The sequence below is a fragment of the Osmerus mordax genome, chromosome 4, assembly GCF_038355195.1.
Source record: "Osmerus mordax isolate fOsmMor3 chromosome 4, fOsmMor3.pri, whole genome shotgun sequence".
In the NCBI taxonomy this organism is placed as follows: Eukaryota; Metazoa; Chordata; class Actinopteri; order Osmeriformes; family Osmeridae; genus Osmerus; species Osmerus mordax.
This window is the reverse complement of record NC_090053.1, coordinates 13,895,482-13,917,180: the sequence shown is the minus strand read 5'-3', so window position 1 is coordinate 13,917,180 and position 21,699 is coordinate 13,895,482. Positions and strand designations below refer to the sequence as shown.

General features: G+C 41.4%; 1 protein-coding gene across 1 annotated transcript in view; it reads right to left on the bottom strand.

Moving 5' to 3' along the window:
• tbc1d2b (TBC1 domain family, member 2B) overlaps positions 1–21,699 on the bottom strand; it is an 86,007-nt gene that overhangs the window by 12,676 nt on the left and 51,632 nt on the right. Inside the window, exons 6-10 of the mRNA XM_067234505.1 lie at positions 6,172–6,594; positions 5,818–5,928; positions 5,419–5,615; positions 4,800–5,294; positions 4,419–4,536 (exon numbers count right to left, since the gene is read on the bottom strand). Coding sequence (XP_067090606.1) covers positions 4,419–4,536; positions 4,800–5,294; positions 5,419–5,615; positions 5,818–5,928; positions 6,172–6,594 — 1,344 coding nt within the window. The remainder of the gene's footprint in view (positions 1–4,418; positions 4,537–4,799; positions 5,295–5,418; positions 5,616–5,817; positions 5,929–6,171; positions 6,595–21,699) is intronic.

The window sequence follows — 21,699 nt, the reverse complement described above, 5'->3', positions numbered from 1 at the left end:
GGGTTTCTCATGGTCAAGTGAACGCACTCAATGGCGTAGTAGAACAAAACAGTTCCATTAGCATTAGTAGTAAAAGAGATATTAGCAGCATCTGCAGAATTAGTAGGTGCTCTTAGTCCTTTAATGAGACTAGTTGACTGAATAGCTTGTCTTGTGTCTCCACTAATAAGCTAATACCAATCACCTGTGTAAGAGACTGAGTGGCGCATGTCTGTTTGGTTGCCACGGTGATGGTGCAGCTATGATTGCTAACGTGCTGAGGGCAGAGCGAATAACAGAAATGTAGCTAGAATCCACACCTCAAACAAGTTAACCTAGACGCAAAACTATACGTCCAATCCAAAAAATAAGGATATTTTCCGAGACCCAAGACTTTTCCGAAACCAAAGATATCCTTTATATGTCTGTGCGGTCAAAAATACGACTCTACCGGCAGTTTCAAAAACGTCTAACTTCTGCTTTCTCTGAGAAATGTGTCACCAGATTTGCATTGGTCTCTATGGGGCGAGAGTTAGACTTTGTCTCACTTTCGTGGGGCTCTGAACAAATGTGTACGTCTGTTGGATTCCACAGACAACTGTCTACGACCAGCACAAAATTAGCTATCTATTGATCCAAAAATGAAGCGTGAAAATTGTGGCAATGCTGGCAAACTAGAAATACTTTTTGAAACTGATTTCGAAGCTCCTCTCCACTCTAAGCGTTTCAGTCAGCACTCTAAGGCTCTCACATACACACGCATGTAAATCTCAGAAACGGTTTGAAAAACTCATGAAACATAATCAGTGATATTACAAAAAGTTGAATAGATATCAAAGCTGATTTAAAAAAAAATGTTTTGGGTTTTGTCAACATGTTAAAGTTTAAATGGTGGCTGTAGCTGAAGGATTGAGGAAGAAGAAGGATTTGAAAGTTGAAGAAGTTTAAGAGGATTGAGGGGATTTGAGAAAAAAAACTTGGAAAACCATGTTAAAAATATTATGAATATTGATTTATATTAATTCAAGCATAAGAGGTACAAAGCTGAAAAGATATAGCAGTCATAGCCTGAAACTGCTGAATTTTTAAATAGCTGAACGGTTTTAATAGCTGAAGATTTGAAGGCGCTGAAAGGTGTCGCGGAAGAAATAGAATAAGAAGTTGAATAAAGAATGCTGAAGCAGCATTCCAACAAATAATAACTAGAGAGGGTACAATTTCTGGGGAAATTGTAGGGTGTGCTTGCTTGCGTCGGTTGCAAGTGGGTCTGTCCTCTAAGTTTTTCCCTTCTAGTGATATTTTCAAGCATTTAGCCTACTCATATTGCATATTTCATTAAGAACACCCTTTGAAACAGCTGCAAACCCCCTTTGAAACAAGCTACTGTGACAACATTGTCACTGGCAGTATATTTCAGATGGAATCGCGATTCAAACAGTACCGTCTGCTAACTGAAAATATGCCCCCCAAAACGTAAATAAGTTTGACATTAATGTAGGGGGAAATGGCTAATTCAAAATAAGTTTGCTAGAGGCAAGCTAGCTGCTGTTGCTCCGGAAATGAGAACGAATGTGCCGGAAATGAGAATGTTTCTTTTGACATAAAGTTTAGCTGTGGCATTGAAGACAGTACTACACTGCCAGTGGGCGAGTCGAGACTGACTGAGGCTAACGTCAAAACAAGCTGCGGTGTCACTCAAATTCCAAGTTTTACACAAATCACAAAAATATGCTGACCCGCTGGCTGTCTTCGCATTCGTCATATCTTTAAAACACTGCCCTCCTTCTGATTTTTGATGTAGAATTGGCCCTGGTACGAAATTAAGAAAATACTCATCAGAGATCGACAACAGCTGACGCAATCGTCAACGGAGGCTGACGGGGCTCTCACGTAGCAAACCAATCAAAGTTTTTACAGCAACCTACATTAAAATCTCACCATCTGGCTGTCTTCACAATAGTCATATCGTCATATCATTGCCCTCCTTCTGTTTTTTGGTGTAGAATTGACCAACTATAAAATTACGAAAATACTAGACTATGACGCTTGCATGGCTGCCGCCTAGGCAGTCTCACGGGCGACCCGCACTCGCTCAAATTACAAAGACTTTCACGACCTAAATCAAAAATCCGAGATGGCAGTTCCACTCGAAATTGCTTTCTCAACAAAGCCCAATGGTTGGTCATTTTGGGAGTTGGCATTTTTCACCCATAATCCAAGCTCCAACTTGCGTGCTAGAACGTCTCTATCACGTTGTATCCATGCGTCGTTGCTAACGTGTGCTGACGTAGTGACGTAGGCTAGCACTGAGTACCCTTCGTTGACAGAAGGCACTTTTTGGCACAAAAACCCAATTTCTACTTAAACCATGCAACGGAACGTAAATAAAAATACAAGCAACTCAATCGCTACCAAGACGAAACTTTTGACACCTAGGTTGTCTATGTAGTCAAAATATTGACTGAGGCTTAGGGGGGCAAAAATAAATAATAATAAATATATATGTGAGAGAACAAAGGTTGTGCCCTTGCCGAAGGCAAAGCACACCCAAATATATATGTGAGAGAACAAAGGTTGTGCCCTTAACGAAGGCAAAGCACACCCAATTAGTAAATAGTTATCACCCTGGCCTCTTTGCTTGTGGCGTTTCTGCAGCTGCCTTGCAGTAAAGCAGTTAGCTTAGCTATCTCCCAGAAGTTAACGAGCTGCTAAACTAATTTCAGAGCCTGTTTAACCTATGTGCTGCCTTCGGGTCAAATGAACCAAAGGTTCACAACGAACCATCGTTGTGTTTACCCAATTTTACCCAATACAATTTTCTTTTTTTCTTTTCACCATCGCAATATGAGGGGTCTGAGACAGCCCAACGGTTAAAAGAAAATGCTTCACTTTGTTTTTGTATGCGGTAAAGTTGTCACAATACGACGGTGGATCACAATGACTGATGGGTCAGAATGACCCGAAGATAACACAAGGGTTAAGGAGAGCCTGGCCACTCCCTATTAAGCCTCATTGTACCAAATTTTGTTGCAGTTCCACTGGGAGTGACCGCGGTCGAATGCAGAATGAATGGGAGTCTATGGAGCTAAACGGCTAAATTAGTCTCTTTCACCTGATTGTCGTTGAGAAATCTCAGATTTTATTGTAGTTTTTATATGTTCAACAAGGATTATAGGTTGAAAATTGAATGAACGAGCACTTATGTCCTTTCTATTTCTTACAGGTTGAGTCGTTGTTGCCCATAACACGCTGTGTGTATTTGTTTTGCCTCCCCTTTCGAATTCAAAATTCCAATTGCTAGAAAAAAAAGTATATCCTGAGAAAAGTGGATTTTGAGGGGTATAGCTCCATAGACCTCCATACATTCTGCACTTGACCGTTAGCGCCCTCATATGGAACTAGGGTGGAACTGCAACCAGTTCAGAACCCGGAAGTTTCCCGAGAGTGGCAGTTCGCTCTATATTAGACATTCTCTGCTAATGTTCTGCTAGAGGTAGTCACGCGAGTTTCCGTGACGTTAGTGACATAAGTAGCGTCATTGATTGTGGCTAGCAAGTTAGCCACTGTTAGCTTCACTTTTCGCCACAAAAACGTAATTTCTACTTAAACCGTGCAACGGAACGTAAATACAAATACAAGCAACTCAATCGCTACCAAGACGAAACTTTTGACATCGACGTTGTCTATGTAGTCCAAATATTGACGAAGGCTTAGGGGTGTGAAGAGAAACAATAATAATAATATGTGAGAGAACAAAGGTTGTGCCCTTGCCGAAGGCAAAGCACACCCAATTAACTCAAGAAGTTTGGTGAAGCGGTAAATTCAAGAAAAGAAAAATATATATGATATGGACTGTTATGTCCAAAAAATAGATAACCAATTACAGGAGGGAGTCCAATAAAACTGGTGATACCAACTTTACTTGTAGGTCTTGTTGCTAGCCTACACAGTAACGTTTAAGTGAGAGCTACTTCTTCTAACTGTGTAGATCAAAATGAGATCTTTACTCTGCATTTACCGGCGTGAGTCTAGCTACTTACAGCGGTAGCCGACGCATAAATAGCCTTCATATTTAGACTGCAGCACCATAGCCTAACAGTGCTATAGGTGTGGGATGGGTTCATGTATCTCCATAAACTCGGCCATGTTGCGGTAAAGAATAAGTCAGAGATGCCTTAAGTTTTCTTGCTTACTTTGTTTGCTAAGGGCTATCATGCAACACTTTAACAAACTTTAAGGGAATCCTTAAGTATAAGACAAAGCTAAGCAGAAAACCTTAAATACTTAAGGAAATATTTAAGTAAACCTTAAGGAAAAGACTTAAGGGTGCTTTGTGCAACCGATTATATTTTAAGGAAACCGTAACTCTGACTTTAAGGAAAATCTTAACTTAAGGTGTTTTGTGCAACCGGCCCCAGACCTTGAAGCAGTGTGTTCACCTGTGAGCCCAGCAGTGTCTTGGTGTAGTAGTCCCGAGGCATGAAGACTTCTACAATGGCTATGAGGCACCAAAAGGCATCCTCCTGGTCTAGATAGAGAAGCGCAATGGCTGCCAGCCTGACAAGAGAAGAGAGAGTCATACTGATTTGCACCATAATCGAGACAGACTTAAAAGAGCTGAGGATACATAACAAAATAGCTCCCAGTAAGCACCTGTGGCAAAATAATGTCACCTTATTAACCCTGAGCAGAAACTTTGAAAAGAAAATTGATAAACATTCATCCAGACATATCTTATCTTTTAAGCACAGTAAACATCCACTTAATGTGCAGCATTTGGCAACAGGTCACATGCTTAAAAACCAAGGCCCTCCCTATACCTGTTGAGGCCTTGGCAGTAGCCGATGTCTGGGTTCCTCCAGGAGAAGGCCATCAGCACGTTCCTGAGTTTCTGGATGCCATCTGCGCTGGGGGAGGAGTAGTGCTTGTTGTTAGGAAGAGTTCGCAGCAGGTCCAGCTCGATCTGTTTGGAGGCCGGGTTGGGTTTCTCCCGGGCCACACGCAGGAGGGTTTCATAGTAGTCTGTCGCTAAGCTGTCACGGAATTTCTTGACATGGAAGGCCACGCACCAGCGCCACACTTTGGAACGGTGCACATGAGGCACTCCGCTTCGCATCAGGGTCTTGAGCTCCGGGGAGCGCACCATCTCCCTGTTCATGGTGCTGGACAGGTAGTTCTCCCACTTCACCCCCACAGACACCTCCTGGTCGGTCAGGGAGAGTGAGTGCAGGTCCAGGGCCCTAACTTTGGCCACCAACTTCTCCTCCTCATCCTCCTCCTCAGGGACCGTTTTGAAACCATATACGTCATACTCACTGTGCAGAAAAGAGAAGATACACAGAGAACACTCAGGTCAATGAGTCATCAAATCAATTTTCTTTACATTGTGTAAAAATACTCTATGAATGCTGATTAAGTGGTTACAGTACAATACAGTACCTGACGGGATGTGGCTTGAAGATGGTGTGTTCTTGCACGTCAGCGGTCTCAACCTGCAGGGCGTCCTCGAGCAATCTGGAGATGACCTCGCTGGCCTGAGTCTGCTCTGAGGAAGAACACACTGGGGTCTTCACCTCCTGGAGCAGAACCAGGTACTTACTCTCCACCTGGCACAGCTGGGCCTCTAGGACTGTGTACTGGCACAAAAACATGAGTACACACGATTGTTTGAGAAACTAGTATTTTATTTGGATGGCATTTTCAAATGAGTAGACACATGGTTTCTCACAACAGCTGAGAGACTTCCTCTAAAAGTCTGTTCCTGTTTCTATTATCAGTAGCACAGTTTAACACCAACGAACAACCAAACCTCAGCCACCACAGAATAATCTATTTTACCTTCGCCTCCATTGCTTTCTCTCTGCTCTCTGCATTCCTGCGTAGAACGGTAAGCTCCAGGATTTCTTTGTTCAGGAACTTGTTCTGAGACTTGTATCCTTCTAGACTGTCCTACAAAAATACATGAACAATACTCAGTCCTCAGGTACTAAAAATAATTACGATTTAAATGAACTGAATGTCTGGTTTGAAAATTCACCTTTGCCAAACTCAAAAAGATGTGTGACTTCTGAAGTACCAGCTTAAAGTACTGAGGTCAGTTCATTCACTTCCTTCCTCTCAGCCAAGTCATATAGTTATATTTAGTATTAGAGCATGTATGCTCTCATGTGTAGATACTAGTGCTGTGTTTACCTTGAGGTTGTCCAGTTCCTGCTGGTCCTTGTTTGGGGGTGGTGAGCTGCCCTCTGGGGAACCGTCGCAACCCTCACCACTCTGCTGGGAGAGCTTGATGATGACTTCATCCTTGGCCTGGATTGTCTCCATCAGCATACCAAGCTGGTCATTGATCTCACCCACCTTGATTTTCAGGCCCTTCAGCTCTTGCTGTAGGCTCTCCTTCTCCAGGCCAAGCCGCTCCATATGGCCACACAGGGCCTTGATCTGCTCCTCCCTCTCCTGGAGCAGAGCCTGGGCCTGGGCTTGTTGCTTATCTCCCCCTGGGCCTGGTTCTAGGCTTGGATCTTGACCTGGGGTTGAGTCCGCAGTAGGGCTGCCTGCTGGATATTGTTCACACTGGGAGCTCCTCAGGGTCTGCTGTAGAAGCCTCACCAGCTCCTATTAGAGATGACAAAGGATACTCATCAAGGTGATGCGGCCTTTGTCAATTACGCCCCAAAACTATGGAACACATTACCCATAAATATTAAGGAAGCAAACAAGCTAAACATTTTCAAAAGACAGCTTAAAATCTTTTTACCAAAGCATTTAACTAATATGATCTCAGAAAGTAATAAAACCTTCTGAGATCAAATTAGTTTTTATCAGTTGTATTATTTTTTTATTGATTTTTTGGATTCCCTCAAAGACTGCGGCTTGTGTTTGACTTGTATTATTGTTTTTACTGATTGTGTTACATTTTATTTATATTGGGAAACCACTGTGGCTCGAGATACCGCAAAGACTGTGCCTCGAGACACCGCAAAGACTGCGGCTTGTAATCGAAAGGCTTGAGCAACATAGGTTCTGGACTGCTCTGCAAAAGGCCTGAGATTGTGTGTTTTGGATTTCAATTAGTTACATTATATTTTGACATTTTTATTAGTATTGGTAAAACGCAAAGACTGTGGCTCGCAGGGTTCGGTAGGTTATTGGGTGTGCTTGCCTTCGGCAAGAGCACAACCTTTGTTCTCTCACATATATATTATTATTGGGTGTGCTTTGCTTTCAGCAAGGGCACAACCTTTGTTGTCTCACATATATATTATTTATTAGTGTGTTTGCTGCAAGCAAAAACACTAGTTATTCTGCATACTTATTATTAGGATTCCTCCGTAAGGAGGAAACCTATTGTTATTGTTAGTTTTATTATTAGGATTCCTCCGTAAGGAGGAAACCTATTGTTATTGTTAGTTTTATTATTAGGATTCCTCAGTAAGGAGGAAACCTATTGTTATTGTTAGTTTTATTATTATTAGGGGCCAAGCAGCGAAGCTGCGAGGCACCTATTGTTATTGTTAGTATTATTATTATTATTATTATTAGGGGCCAAGCAGCGAAGCTGCGAGGCACCTATTGTTATTGTTAGTATTATTATTATTAGGATTCCTCCGTAAGGAGGAAACCTATTGTTATTGTTAGTTTTATTAGGGTTCCTCCGGTAGGAGGAAACCTATTGTTATTGGTGGTATTATTATTATTATTATGTTTTACCCATGGGGGTCAATGGCAGCCCCTAGACCAGTACCGTAAAAAGTTGTGAAATTTGGCATGTTGAAACTGCAGACCATTAGTAACTACCATACCAAACATGGGCCATGTGAGACAATAGGTGGCGCTACAGGCCATGCCCCAATATGTCAATTTTCAAATTGATGCCATTTGCAGGCCATAAGTCCCAAAATTCTGAAATTCATTACATATGCCTTATTTCTCATGAGGAACAAAAAAGCCTCTGGAAGCTATAACGGCCGCCATATTGGATTTTTCTGTACAATAAAGATTAAGGAAACACGTTTTTTCACTACTCCTCCTACATTTTTGGTCGAATTTTCTTCAAAATTGCCATAGATGATCTCCAGACTGAGCCTCACAAAAGTTATCGTAGGGATTTCTGATTTTCAAAACCGTTTGTCCGGTAGAGCCAATCAAAATCTGCAACAAAGCACCCAAACAGGACGTTTGGTCAAATCTAAGCAAATCTTTGAGATATCAACACCATACTTGGTATGTCACGTGGAAGACACTACAACATGTTACCATGTGCAAAGGCAACTTCATACCTCTAAAAATGATTGATATAAAGCAAATCTAATTTATGCTAATGCTAAAATAATGCATTACACATCCGCCGGCCAAAAACTTATACTCTGATCCAATCACAAGTTCATATGAAGACTCTTGAGAATGTTTAGTATACAAATCTGAGAAAAAGTTGACTGTAAGATGAAAAGTCGATTTTTAGTGAATATTTGAAACATGCATGCTTGGCTAATTGCTCCCCTCGCCTGCTCCAAATTCTCACACACTCAGCCTTCCCTTGACACACACACATGCTTTCTTGAAATTGTGTGCTGACCCCACCCTCACCCTCGTTTTTTAGCCCCTGTTTCATTTCGCTTCCAATCGCAGCTCGCCGTTACGAATATAAATTCTTTTTCGGCGGCCATTGTTGTTTTCAACTGGAGTCCCGTGATAGCCGTGTTGGAGGCAGCCACTTTCGGTAAGTCCTGTTTTTACACATTTTAAGCTAGAATTAATGATTGGGTTTGTGAAAGTACACTACTCTTGAAGAGAGTGAAGGTTTAGCACTTTTAGACCTTTGAGATCGTGATTCTGAAGTGACGGAAAACCGAACTCGAAAAGTAGCTACTGTAGCTCTAGCTTTTTTCCTCTCTGTTTTTAATTAGTGAGTCATTTTGCATCTCGGCGAATTGTTCATCAAAAAGGTCGAGGAGAGCAGCCTTTAGGAGAAAAAGCAATTCCCCACAGACCTGTCGGCTCATAATTGTGATTTGGGGCGTGAAAGTCTTGTAATAAGCCTATGCGGCAGGGAGACCGCATAGGCGCTTAGGCGGCAGCCTTGCTTTTGTCGCGTCATGTTCATAAGTTCACCATTTTACAGTTACGTCTACACGAAAAAGGTCGAGGAGGGAAGCCTTTAGGAGATGTGGGAATTGTGCTTTTAGCCAGATGCTCCGATTATTTTTGTGTTTTGTGGACTTGCAATTGGAGTGATACTGCGTCCCGGGGGTACATTGTTTTGACGTTAGCCTCAGAGTCAGGCTCGGCTCGCCCACTGGCAGTGTGTAAACAATTTTGTATTTCACTCAATTCTACTCCAAAAACGTCAGGGAGGACTGCTTTTTGTAGACAAGGGCCTGCTAAAGATAGTCAGTATATCTGATTTTTCAAGGCGAGCCTGTTTCATTCGTCATATGCCCTGAGAAAGCGACCTACGTTAGCCAGGCTAGTTTAGCCAATTTCGGTAAGTCAGGCTATTTAAAGGTCTCTGACAGTCAGAATCACTGTTTACAAGCAAAGGTCGAGCTGGTCTTTTGTCAGATGTGTATATATTGACCAGTTTAGAGGTAAATACTCTTGCCAGAGCCTGGAATCGAACCCGTGTTTTGAGTGACTGCATGGGTCTCCATGAGGTCAACCCATTTGGATTCAAGTTCAAGTAATGACACTGCATTTCACAGTCAAAACTGAAGTCTGTATCAAGTGTAGATGGGAAAAGCTTCATTTTTCACAACTGACATGGACCCTTTCTTCACTTTGACAGGTCTGGAGGGTCATGCAGAGGCCTGCTCAACAGAGTTCAACAGAGGATGCAACAGACTCGAGGATGGTGAGATCCACACAGACCCCTTGCTGGACTACCCCTCTCTAGCTGGACAGCTTCTCTTCAGACCTGACCCCAGGACAGCTTCATCCAGCTGGCCTGCCTGCCTGCCTGCCTGCAGGCCCTGCTTGCCCCTGCCTGCCAGCACTCCAGAGACAGTCACCCCACAGACACAGTAGCTCTGCAGCCTGCTTTTTTGAGGACATTGATGAAAAAGGACAAGCCAGCATTACTTTGATGAAAGTCTAAATGTTTAATCCTTTCCATGTGCCAGTATGCCAAGCTGCTGACTTTGTGTCTTAAGTGATGAAACTAGTTCAAGTGATAGACTTTTGACCTGAATCCAATGATTATTCATCTGAATAAAAACCACTCAAGAGAAGTACTGCTTCTTGGATCATTTGTGCTCCACATCAGTACATCTCACACATTTGCCTTTGTTTCCATGGGATTCATGGAATTGTTAGTTTCTGCTCCACCATTTCCACCCTAGTGTAATAATAAGTATAATTTAGGAAAGCAATTACATTTTTGTGTTATCCTTTCGCATTACACACATTTAGTCAATGTTCTTAAACTCAACCGATTATTGTCATTTTACCATACTGTTCATATTGAACAGACATCAGTGTTTACTTGGAAAGATGACTGTATATTTCCACTTTTGATTTGTATTTCCATCGTAAGTTTGGTCTTTAATTTCATTTGGAAGTGGTATTAAAAGGTCTTACATTTAACTTGTTTATACCTGTAGACACCCTGTGAAGCCCCCACCCCCCACTCCAGAGACAGTTGGTGACAGAGAGGTGCAGGCATTAAGTTAAACATGCCTTAAGAGTAGAGTAACAAATAGAGACTAAATGTGTAAATGGCTGTTGAAACTCAGTTCTCTGAGTTGGTGCATGTCAGTTTAGGCAAAGGTAGCCTTTTAAACCTCTAGGTTTAAAACAAATTCAGATTTGATTGGAACTCTCTCTTTTATACATTTATAGTTGGATTTGACATTTAATTCATTTAGCGAGTTGTTTAACTCAAACAACCATAACACGGTACATATGGTATACAAAGCTGCAGTCAGATTTGGCGAAATTGTTAGCTTGGATGTTATCTTTACATATAGACAAGTTTATGAGCCGTTTCTGCTGTACTTCCTAAACTCCTCCCTTCGATGCAATTCACTTCCGTTCTGGCAAGCTGGGTTTGTTTTGCTAGCTAGCTCCGTTGTGCCGACAAAGCACTGATATCGCAGTGACAAAGAGGATATACAATTTACAACATGAAGAAAAGTGGTTCGGGAACGACGTGTGCGGTAGTTGGTTGCAAACACTCGAGAAAGCACCTGAACGAGTGGTTAGATAGAGTGCTACGACCACCAGTTTTAAAACCTAGAATCGCCTCTAGCCTGTTACAGTTATACTACAGTAGTATGGTTATTGTTTGTAGGCTATTCACATTTTGTTGGTGTTCCTTTGTAGTGGATTTAATAATTATACATTGATATGTGGATATAATAATTCAAACCTTTCAAAGTGCCAATACACACATCTGTAAAAGCCCGGCATGAGGTGTGTAGCCAACCGGTGCTTGTTTAAAGCAGTCATAACCGGGTTCATAGGAAGAATAGATAGATAAGTAGGCACTTCAGGCAGTGACAAGCCACTTAAATAAGGATAACAGTGTACTGCCTGTCTTGTCCTTCTGAAGTTGTTAATAGGCTGAACATCAACATGTAACATCAATAGCCTAGAAATTCCAAACGAATTAGCTTTCAATGTTATGTATACCTAGGCTACTTGGACCGTGTCCTGGCAATAAATAAAGAACATTATGCTACATGTTTTGCCAGGATAACTGGCAAGACCATTAAATGTTCATGATGTTCCTGTGTGTTTATTCATTTGACTGGGTACAACAACGCGATCAGTCAACCGACTATAAATGTTTCTAATGCCGGGCTACGAATTTATAGAACAACTTCTGTCTGATACGTGTGGCATCCTTTAGCCAAATAATTAGCCTACATTTTGCTGAGAGATTGAAGAGCTACACAACAAATGTTCTAATGAATCACCGACTAAAGTCATCTTCTGACATTGCCTTTTCTCCATGTTAAAAGCTACAAAATGATGGACTGGCAAAAGCTTTATAACTATAAATCTACTCTAAAATGTACTTAAAAGTATGGCGACGACGTTGGCAACTTATCCCGTAGTAAATGTCAAACGACAAGTATGTCAAAGTAGTAGAACCGTGATCCCAAGCTAGCATCAACATCGCTGTGTTTACACCGGCAGACGCTTTGCAAACCACTTCCGGCGGAAATGAAATGCATTTGTGTAGAGTTATGGCGGCCCCCTGGGATTTGGCGCGTAAACTTGTCTATAGATGGGGTCTTGTTGATGCGCACGCAGCTTCAAGGCAGAAAGACGTGTTCCATTTCACTTTTACTGTACCTACACCTTTAATATTCCCGCCATCCCCCCATTTCTGAATAAAGTTCGACTAATCTGATTTGTTGATTTCTGTTGCTATGAAAACCAGTTTAGCCAAGCTATCTAACATTGTTTTTAGCTAGCTTGCATTACCATTCAATTGCTAACAAAACATTAGTAAAAATAGCTTGCTAATCGGGCAGAACTTGAACTCGGGCAGGAGACTCTGAGACCTCAGCGCGCCACTAGCATCTCGTCATATCACGCAGTTGGAGCACAGCTAGATAATCAGCGTCAGCGCTCTTGGGTGAGCCGCTGCATGCTGGGTAGCATGCAGTGCGGCATTTAAAAAAACAACAGCTACGCAAGGGATTTCAGTTGTTGTGTTCGTTCAGTTAGATGTTTGTAATGTTATTGTTTGTTAGTTAATATAATCTTGTTGGTCACCTTGAGTGTGCATGCTGTGTAGTTTAATGGGAACAGAGAGTCGGCCATTTAACTATCACAGGCTATACTTGCAAGGAGCTGAACGTGGGCTGTGCCCTAGACCAGACCAATTGCCTATGAGGCTAATCTTGATTCTGGATTTACTGAGATTCTGGAAAGAGATCTACTCAAGAAGAGAGTCAATATCTGTGGTTTTCAAGCCATCTTTGAGAAAATTTGAAAACAATGTTGCGGTTAATATGTTTTGATTGTGGGAGGCAACTTTTGGACTACACCTAAACCTCATGCGGCCACCGCACCACATGCACTGGGAAAGAGGGAAACGGCATGGATGGGGAAAGTGTGTGGGCAGAGCAAGCAGTAGTAGTACATAAACTACACACGTCCTTTACTAAAGTGTATTCTGACTTTCATAAAGTTATTGTTGTAATCAAAGCTTTTAAAGAATGGATCTCTGCATGATGGGCCTGACCAGAGCACAGGTGGCCTGACAGAACACGCTTCAAAGTTGTCACTTTCAAAAGGGTGGCATTTTAACCGTCAGTCCAAAATGTCTAAAAGTTGGTACGCATGCCATATTGCCAATGGGGAACAAAGAAGTCTCAAGAAACCATAATGTCGGCAGCATGGATATTTCTCTACAGTGACAATTTGTGAAGAATTTCAAAAAATGACTTCAAATCAGCCATTGATCCAATTGTCTTGAAATGTTGTGTACATGTATGAAATACATGTCTGTGTCATGTCAATTTTGTAATGGTTTTCAATGCTGAGGAGCATAGCCTGCAGCTATATTTAGGATTCCTCCGTAAGGAGGAAACCTATTGTTATTGTTAGTTTTATTATTAGGATTCCTCCGTAAGGAGGAAACCTATTGTTATTGTTAGTTTTATTATTATTATTATTCTAGTTCCATGGGAGTCAATGGCAGCCCCTAGAACCCTTGGATAACTTTTTGTGAAATTTGGCACACTCATTAAGGACAGTTCCTTCTATACCTACACCAAGTTTCATGTATCCCATTAGACCACTCTAGCGCCACCAATGGGTCTAAGTTGGACTTGTGTTTACACACGCAACTTTTGAACCGTATGACTGATCTTAAAAATTGAGGTACCATTGGATTCCCTGGATCAAGACGAGTTCAACGCACCCTATGACGTCAATTTGGCGTTTTGATTTTCTAAACCGTTTGTCCGGCACAGCCAATCAAAATCAGCAAAAAAGTAACCAAACAGGAACTTGGGTCAAATCTCAGCAAATCTTTGAGATATCAACACTAAACTTGGTTTATCGGTGGACGACACTACAACATGTTACCATGTGCAAAGGCAACTTCATATCCCAAAAAATGATTGATATAGAGCAAATCGAATTTATCGCTCACGCTAAAATAATACTTTACACATCCACCAGTAAAAAACTGATACTCTGATTCAATCACAAGTTCATATGAAGACTATTGAGAATGTTTAGTACACATTCTCACACACTCAGCCTTTCCCTTGACACGCGCGCGGGCTTGGCGAGACACATAAACAACATTTCAGGCAATTGTGGGCTGACCAAGCCCCCACTCTTTCCTTGGCTTGAAGTGAAGGCCCTTGTGGATCTTGATGGTAATGCATTTTAGAAAAAGTTCTCAAAATCCTGAAACATTGATAGTATAGGCCAGGAGTAACTACCACACCACAAATGACGCACCATTATCCATAGGTGGCGCTACGGCCAAGCCCCATTTTTCCATTTACAAAGTGATGCCATTCGCATCCCTTTTGTCCCAAAATTCTGAAATTCATTAGATATGCCTTATTTCTCATGAGGAACAAAAAAGCCTCAATAACCTATAATGGCCGCCATATTGGATTTTTTTGTACAATAAAGATTTAGGAAACACGTTTTTTCGCTACTTCTCCTACAATTTTTGTCCAATCTTCCCCAGAATTGGCAGGTATCATCGTCAGAGCAACCCTCACTGAATTCTTCAACAGATTTTTGAATTTCAAAACCGTTTGTCCGGTACAGCCAATCAAAATCGTCAACAAAGCAACCAAACAGGAAGTTGGATCAAATCTCAGCAAATATTTGAAATATCACCACCAAACTTGGTGTGTCACGTGAAAGACACTACATCATGTTCCCATGTAAGAAGGCAAATTAATATCTTAAAAAATGATTGAAATAAAGGAAATCTAATTTATTTCTATCTAACGCTAAAATAATGCTTTACACATCCGCCAGTCAAAAAACTCTGATTCAATCACATGTTCATAAGGACTCTTGAGAATGTTTATTACACAAATCTCAGAAAAAGTTGACTGTCACATGAAAAGTTGAAATTTGGTGAATATTTGAAAAATGCATGGAAAGGAAATTTCCAATGAAATGTCTCCCCTGCTCCTCAGCGCGCGCGCTCCACATTCTCACACACTCAGCCTTTCCCTTGACACACGCGCAAGCTTGACGAGACGCATACACAACATTTCAGGCAATTGTGGGCTGACAAAGCCCCCACTCATTGCTTGGTCTTTAGCAAAGGCCCATGTGGATCTTGATGGTATTGCATTTCCGATTTTGTATGCAATGGTAAAAAGTTCTCAAAATCCTGAAACATTGATGGTATAGGCCAAGAGTAACTACCACACCACAAATGGCCCAATATCACCCATAAGTGACGCTACAGGCCACGTCCTGATACACAAAGATACAAGGCTTTCTGGAATGGGTAGGCTCACCAAGCCCCCTCCCTTCACTCCTTGGCTTGAAATAAAAGCCCTTGTGGATCTTGATGGTATTGCATTTCAGATTTGGTATCCCATTGGTAAGTATGCAGCATGGAATTTTACAGTGACAATTTGTAAAGAATATACATTTTTCAGTGGTTTGCAATGTTTGGAGGAATCCGCCATTGCTGCTTGCAGTTATATTTATTATTATTATTCTAGTTCCATGGGAGTCAATGGCAGCCCCTAAATCCTAAAACATTGATAGTATAGGCCAGGGCTCTTCAATAGGCCTCCGAGCAGCTCTGTACTGACCCACGGAGTGTGGTCTGGTAACCTCATTCAGTTTGTGACTATGAAAAAATAAAAATAAAAATTCACTCGTGACCAGGGCCGGACTTACCATTGGGCTTGACTGGGCTCCAGCCCATGGGCCCCGTCCTGTAGGGGGGCCCCGCCCTTTTACGTGCAGCGGAGGACTGAGCTATTAGCCAGAAAGCTAAGTTATGCTAGCAAGATTCATAGACAAGAACATTGTGTACGGTTGACAAACCGTAAATTTAATTTGACAATACAGTTAGGTCCATAAATATTTGGACATCGACACAATTTTCATCATTTTGGCTCTGTATACCACCACAATGGATTTGAAATGAAACAATCAAGATGGGCTTTAAGTGCAGACTTTCAGCTTTAATTTCAGGGTATTTACATCCAAATCAGGTGAACGGTGTAGGAATTACAACACATTTGATATGTGGCCAATTGGCTGCTCAGCTGTTCCATGGCCAGGTGTATGTTATTCCCTCATGGGAGTTCGTTATTTCATTGACAAGGAGCAGATAAAAGGTCTAGAGTTCATTTCAAGTATGGTATTTGTGTTTGGAATCTGTTGCTGTCAACTCTCAATATGAAGTCCAAAGAGCTGTCACCATCAGTGAAGCAAGCCATCGTTAGGCTGAAAAATCAAAACAAACCTATCAGAGAGATAGCAAAAACATTAGGTGTGGCCAAATCAACTGTTTGGTACATTCTTAAAAAGAAAGAACGCACTGGTGAGCTCAGCAACACCAAAAGACCCGGAAGACCACGGAAAACAACTGTGGTGGATGACAGAAGAATTCTTTCCCTGGTGAAGAAAAACCCCTTCACAACAGTTGGCCAGATCAAGAACACTCTCCAGGAGGTAGGCGTATCTGTGTCAACAATTAAGAGAGGGTTCACCACAAGATGTTAACCATTGGTGAGTCTCAAAAACAGGAAGACCAGATTAGAGTTTGCCAAAAAACATCTAAAAGAGCCTGTACAGTTCTGGAACAACATCCTATGGACAGATGAGACCAAGATCAACTTGTACCAGAATGATGGGAAGAGAAGAGTATGGAGAAGGGAAGGAACTGCTCATGATCCAAAGCATACCACCTCATCAGTGAAGCATGGTGGAGGTAGTGTTATGGCGTGGGCATGTATGGCTGCCAATGGCACTGGTTCCCTTGTATTTATTGATGATGTGACTGCTGACAAAAGCAGTAGGATGAATTCTGAAGTGTTTCGGGCAATATTATGTGCTCAGATTCAGCCAAATGCTTCAGAACTCATAGGACGGCGCTTCACAGTGCAGATGGACAATGACCCGAAGCATACTGCGAAAGCAACCAAATAGTTTTTTAAGGCAAAGAAGTGGAATGTTCTGCAATGGCCAAGTCAATCACCTGACCTAAATCCAATTGAGCATGCATTTCACTTGCTAAAGACAAAACTGAAGGGAAAATGCCCCAAGAACAAGCAGGAACTGAAGACAGTTGCAGTAGAGGCCTGGCAGAGCATCACCAGGGACGAAACCCAGCGTCCTACATTTACATTTACATTTAGTCATTTAGCAGACGCTCTTATCCAGAGCGACTTACAGTAAGTACAGGGACATTCCCCCGAGGCAAGTAGGGTGAAGTGCCTTGCCCAAGGACACAGCGTCAGTTAGCATGACCGGGAATCGAACTGGCAACCTTCGGATTACTAGCCCGATTCCCTAACCACTCAGCCATCTGACTTCAGGCTGTCATTGACTGCAAAGGATTTGCAACCAAGTATTAAAAGTGACAATTAGATTTATGATTATGTTAGTTTGTCCAATTATTTTTGGTCCCTTAAAAAGGGGGGGGCCACATATAAAATATGTTGTAATTCCTACACCATTCACCTGATTTGGATGTAAATACCCTGAAATTAAAGCTGAAAGTCTGCACTTGAAGCACATCTTGATCGTTTCATTTCAAATCCATTGTGGTGGTATACAGAGCCAAAATGATGAAAATTGTGTCAATGTCCAAATATTTATGGACCTAACTGTATGTTTGACAAGAAGACTAGCTAGCTAACAAGCCATGTCATTGTCCCCAAATCAATATCAAGGTTTTCACGAACAAGGTATCGGCTATATACTAGTACTAGGCTACAGTACGGCCGCAGCATGTGTAGCGGGTTGAATAGCAAATGGATGTGAGATGATCGCATCAAAGTTGACATATTCTCCAAACAGTAATTATAATTTGACAGTATGTTTAACAACAAGACTAGCCAGCAATCTAGCCATGTAATTGTCCCCAAATCAAATCAAGATTTGTATGTGTTGGCCGCAGCATGTCTAAAGTAGAGCTAGGTTGACGAGCGAGGTGAATGGAATGGGATGTGAGATGAGCGGTTACGTGACACTGACTGACACAGTAAATTCAGAAAAGTAACATTTTCCAAATAGGTTAAAAAAAATATTGAAGTCACTCATTGTTGTAATTACATGTTTGCTTGGTAAAGTTTCTAAAAATTGTAAACGGAGGTTTTGACTGCGTGACTGCGTCCCTGATGTTATTGTTACTTATTTCAGACACTTTGTACAGGCTCATACCAAGGACAGATGTTCTTTGCTCATACAACGTAACCCGCTCAATAATGTAGAACGGTGAACAGTTTTGCTGGAACTACTTGGCTGATTGGCTGCAGCCAATCAGAATCGAGTATTCACCCAGACCATGGTATTTTAGATTCAACTTCATGCAGTGCCGGCGTCATCTGCAGCCGCCTGCAGCCCAGCTGACTTGAAGCAGCCAATGGCATTCTCAGAATCAAGGCAGCCGCCTGCAGCCGGCTGCGGTGCTGCATGAAGTCAGTCCATGTCGAACGCGCCTAATATCTTAAAAAAATGTTTTACATTTACATTTAGTCATTTAGCAGACGCTCTTATCCAGAGCGACTTACAGTGAGTACAGGGACATTCCCCCGAGGCAAGTAGGGTGAAGTGCCTTGCCCAAGGACACAACGTCATTTGGCACAGCCGGGAATCGAACTGGCAACCTTCTGATTACTAGCCCGACTCCCTCACCGCTCAGCCATCTGACTGTTCCCCATTGTTCCCCAATGACGTTTTGTCATTGGGGAACATTTAGTCATTGAATCGTTAATTCAGGAGATTCGTTCAAAAATGCTGATTCATCCATGAAACAAGTGAAGTATTTGAGTAGTTGAATCATGCATTCAAACCAAGTTTTTTTTAATAATTCAGATTAATTAAACATTTTAAATAGACTTCAGCAATTCACATAAATAATGTAATTTTGTTTAGTTGTTTAGTATTGTGATCTCTAAATACATATAGTAGCTTGTGTATGTATCATTTTGTTCTATTTAAAGTCATGTATAGTTGGTAGGGCCCGACAATGACCCAAGCCCAGGGGCCCCCACCGCTCTTAGTCTTCCATTGTTTGTTAGTTAATTGCATTTTCTCCAATTGTCTGTTAATATGGCTTGGTTATTGCTCACCTGGTTTGATTTTTGAATCCTTGGGCCTATGCGGCCTCTTGGGCATATGTTGTTATATGCACTTACAAAATATAATATATTGACTCCTTCAGTATGTTGTTGTAATTTCTTTATTGGGTGTGCTTTGCCTTCGGCAAGGGCACAACCTTTGTTCTCTCTTATATATATTATTATTATTATTATTCTTTTTGCCCCCCTAAAACTCAGTCAATATTTGGCCTACATAGACAACGTAGGTGTCAAAAGTTTCGTCTTGGTAGCGATTGAGTTGCTTCTATTGGAATTTACGTTCTGTTGCATGGTTTGGGCTTAAGTTAAGTTTTTGTGGCGAAAAGTGAAGCTAACGGTGGCTAATTTGCTAGCCACAGTCACTGACGTTACTAACGTCACTAGGTCACGAAAACACGCGTGACTACCTTTGGCAGAACATTCGTTTCGCATCTGTTAACTTGGGGGATAGCTAGGCTAACTATAGCTTTACTGCAAGGCAGCTGCAGAAACGCCGCAAGCAAAGAGGCCAGGGTGATAAATATTTACTCATTTTACTTTGTGATATGACACACAATTGTGATGTGTAATGTACAATATAAGCTGATATTATTAAGGAAGTACATCTATTTTCGGAAACAGTAGTCTACTATTTCACTGAAATATTAGCATCATGACATTAGCCTGTGTTGCCCGGGCAACACATACTACAGTGGTCTATGATGTAGCGTTATCTGTTTTCAATCGTTAAAATAAACATTCCTCACATATACATTTTCGTTGTAGGATTTATTCTGACATTAGAAAACGATTTGTTGGTGAAATTACCATTACCTGTGGTTTCAAACCAGTGTAGCTCACTGCAACGCTGTAGCTTACGCGAGACACACTACAAAAACATCTACACTACACAGCTGTTTAGGAAGTCAAACGGCGACAGAACATGTTCGGCACTCCCCTTACTTAAATCAAAAGTCTATCTAACTACTAACCTGAAGTTCATTGCCACAGCCTAAACGTTGTCAATCTGTTCATGAAAATAATTAATTTCAGCTTAAACCGTACAACGGAACGTTAAATCCAATTCAACCAACGCAATCGCTACCAAGACTAACACAGCAGTAGTCTAGTACTGTACTGTAGTAGTAGAATTTACCGGGGCAGCTTCTCCACACAGGGCTATATCGCATTTTGCGTTGTTACTGACAATGATCGCTACCAGTGAGCTTTTTATGAATGAGCGATTTTCCACGAAATAAATGTCAAGCTTATTTACGTTTTGGGGGGCATATTTTCAGTTAGCAGATGGTACTGTTTGAATCGCGATTCCATCTTCTACTACCGGGTAACGTCGTAGAATAATCTTCAAAGGGGGTTCTTTATTAATGAATGAATGCAATGAGTAGGCTAAATGCCTGAAAATATCATGAGAAGGGAAAAACTTAAGATGACGTTTAAGTCATAGAGATTAGGTCATTTTTTACACCGGTCTGCCAAATGTATTCGTTTTGATTCAACGTTGAGGCTGCCTCTTGCAGGGGAAATGAGAAGACATCTATTTCATTCTACACTTCACTCGTATTTTCAGTTGTAAATGAGCAGCAAAAAAAAATGCTTTTAAATCTATGTAATCTTTATAAATAATAAGTATTCATTTTTATATAAAATATACATAAATATCAGTTGTAAAAATGTCATTAAAAAACGGACCCCTATGCAACCGACGCAAGCAAGCACACCCTACAATTTCCCCAGAAATTGTACCCTCTCTAGTTTGTTACCGTGATTACTCATATCCTCTGGCCCCTGACTTTGCCTCAGTTTCAAGAACCGGCCCCAGCTCCAAACTAATTGAAGAGCCCTGGTATAGGCCAAGAGTAACTACCACACCACAAAATGCCCAATATCACCCATAAGTGACGCTACAGGCCACGCCCTGATACACAAAGATACAAGGCTTTCTGGAATGGGTAGGCTCACCAAGCCCCCTCCCTTCACTCCTTGGCTTGAAATAAAAGCCCTTGTGGATCTTGATGGTATTGCATTTCAGATTTGGTATCCCATTGGTAAGTCTACAGCATGGATGTTTCTATACATTGACATTTTGTGAAGAATATACATTTTTCAATGGTTCGCAATGTTAGGAGGAATCCACCATTGCTGCTTGCAGCTATATTTATTATTATTATTAGTGTGTTTGCTGCAAGCAAAAATCCTTTCAAATCATTAAAAAAGCTTCCTCCTCTTTCAAACTTAAGTACTTCAGCATACTTTCAGCTAGAGACACCATTCAACCTTTAAAATGTTCACAAGACATTCAGCTATTCCCAAATGATTCAGCTTTTTCAAATATTCAGCCAATTTTGAATTATGACAGTTTAAAATACATAAACCTTTGCTCCTTGATTTTTATGAATGACCAATGTAACTACTAAAGAGCTGACATTTACAGATTTTCAGCTATGAGCCTTGAAGC